At 35.8% G+C, this 1,168-nt stretch overlaps 1 protein-coding gene across 1 annotated transcript, besides 5 other annotated features; it reads left to right on the top strand.

The window, feature by feature from the left end:
* Tc00.1047053507813.10 (structural maintenance of chromosome 3 protein, putative) lies at positions 1–778 on the top strand (the record flags this gene model as incomplete). Its single annotated transcript, XM_797091.1, has 1 exon — positions 1–778. A coding segment is annotated over one exon (778 nt), but the record flags the coding sequence as incomplete, so codon positions are not given.
* Positions 1–1,168: a sequence feature (haploid, non-Esmeraldo-like haplotype).
* Positions 926–959: a microsatellite.
* Positions 1,005–1,035: a microsatellite.
* Positions 1,036–1,058: a microsatellite.
* Positions 1,057–1,095: a microsatellite.

Below are 1,168 nucleotides of genomic sequence, written 5' to 3'. Positions count from 1 at the left end.
TGGGTATTGTTCCCAAGATGCAAGTAAATATTCTGGACAGTCTCTCGGATTGTTAATGTATCGACTAAAAGAAAATAATGAGAAGCTTAAGAAGTATTCACATGTGAACCGGAAAGCAGTGGATCAATATTCATCTCTTATGGAGACCAAAAATGAATTGGTTGGACAAAAGGAAATACTTCAAAATGAATTAAAAAGTATTCATGACCTAATGGAGCATCTTGACAAGAAAAAGGATGAGGCGGTTGAGCGAACATTTAAACAGATGCAGTATCAATTTGAGGTGGTTTTTAAAGAAATTGTAGCTACTGAGGATTGCCATGGGGAATTACAACTTGTTCGATCAGCAGCCAAGAAAAATGCAGGAGAAGATCCATATATTGGTGCTAGAATTTGCGTTTCTTTTGGACTTGGTAACGCCATAACAGACCTTGGGCAGTTAAGTGGTGGACAAAAATCACTTGTGGCCCTTGCATTAATCTTTGCCATTCAGCGCTGTGATCCGGCACCGTTTTATCTATTTGATGAAATTGATGCTGCACTAGATGCAGAATACCGTTCTTCAGTCGCAAAACTTATCTTGAAAGACTCTGAAAATTGCCAATTTATCACTTCAACCTTCAAGACGGAAATGCTTGAAGCCGCAGATCGCGTTCTTGGCGTGTTCTTTCATAACAAGACAAGTCGGATTCAGGCCATTTCTCTTGAGGAGGGAGTGAAACTATTGAAGCAGGCAGCCTTTGAAGAAAGGAAAAGGGCACGAGAGATTGAGGAGTAAAAGCAACTATTATTATGGGCATAGAGACAGAGAAGAAACAGAAGTGTGAGTTGTTCATAGAACAGAGTTTAATTGGTAGAAGGCCAATTGGGTTGGCATGCCTGTTATTTCTTTTGGGTAAAAGTGGGAACTCTTCTGCATAAATGCGAAAGAGAGAGGGAGAGAGAGAGAGCGAGAAAGAAATGAATAAAAATATTGTCTTTTTATTTATTTATTTATCGTTATCAATAATAATAATGATAACAATAATAATAATATTATTATTACTATTATTATTATTTTTTTTTTTTTTTTTTTTTTTTTTTTTTTTTTTTTTTAACTTTCTTTTGTTGGCAAGGGGAAAGAAAATTTTTTTTTCCCTTTACATGGGTCTTTTTCGTTTTGGGTTTT

Source organism: Trypanosoma cruzi, genomic scaffold, assembly GCF_000209065.1.
Source record: "Trypanosoma cruzi strain CL Brener 1047053516459 genomic scaffold, whole genome shotgun sequence".
Classification (NCBI taxonomy): Eukaryota; Euglenozoa; class Kinetoplastea; order Trypanosomatida; family Trypanosomatidae; genus Trypanosoma; species Trypanosoma cruzi.
The sequence above is the reverse complement of the archived record's forward strand: the minus strand, read 5'-3'. Positions and strand labels throughout refer to the sequence as shown.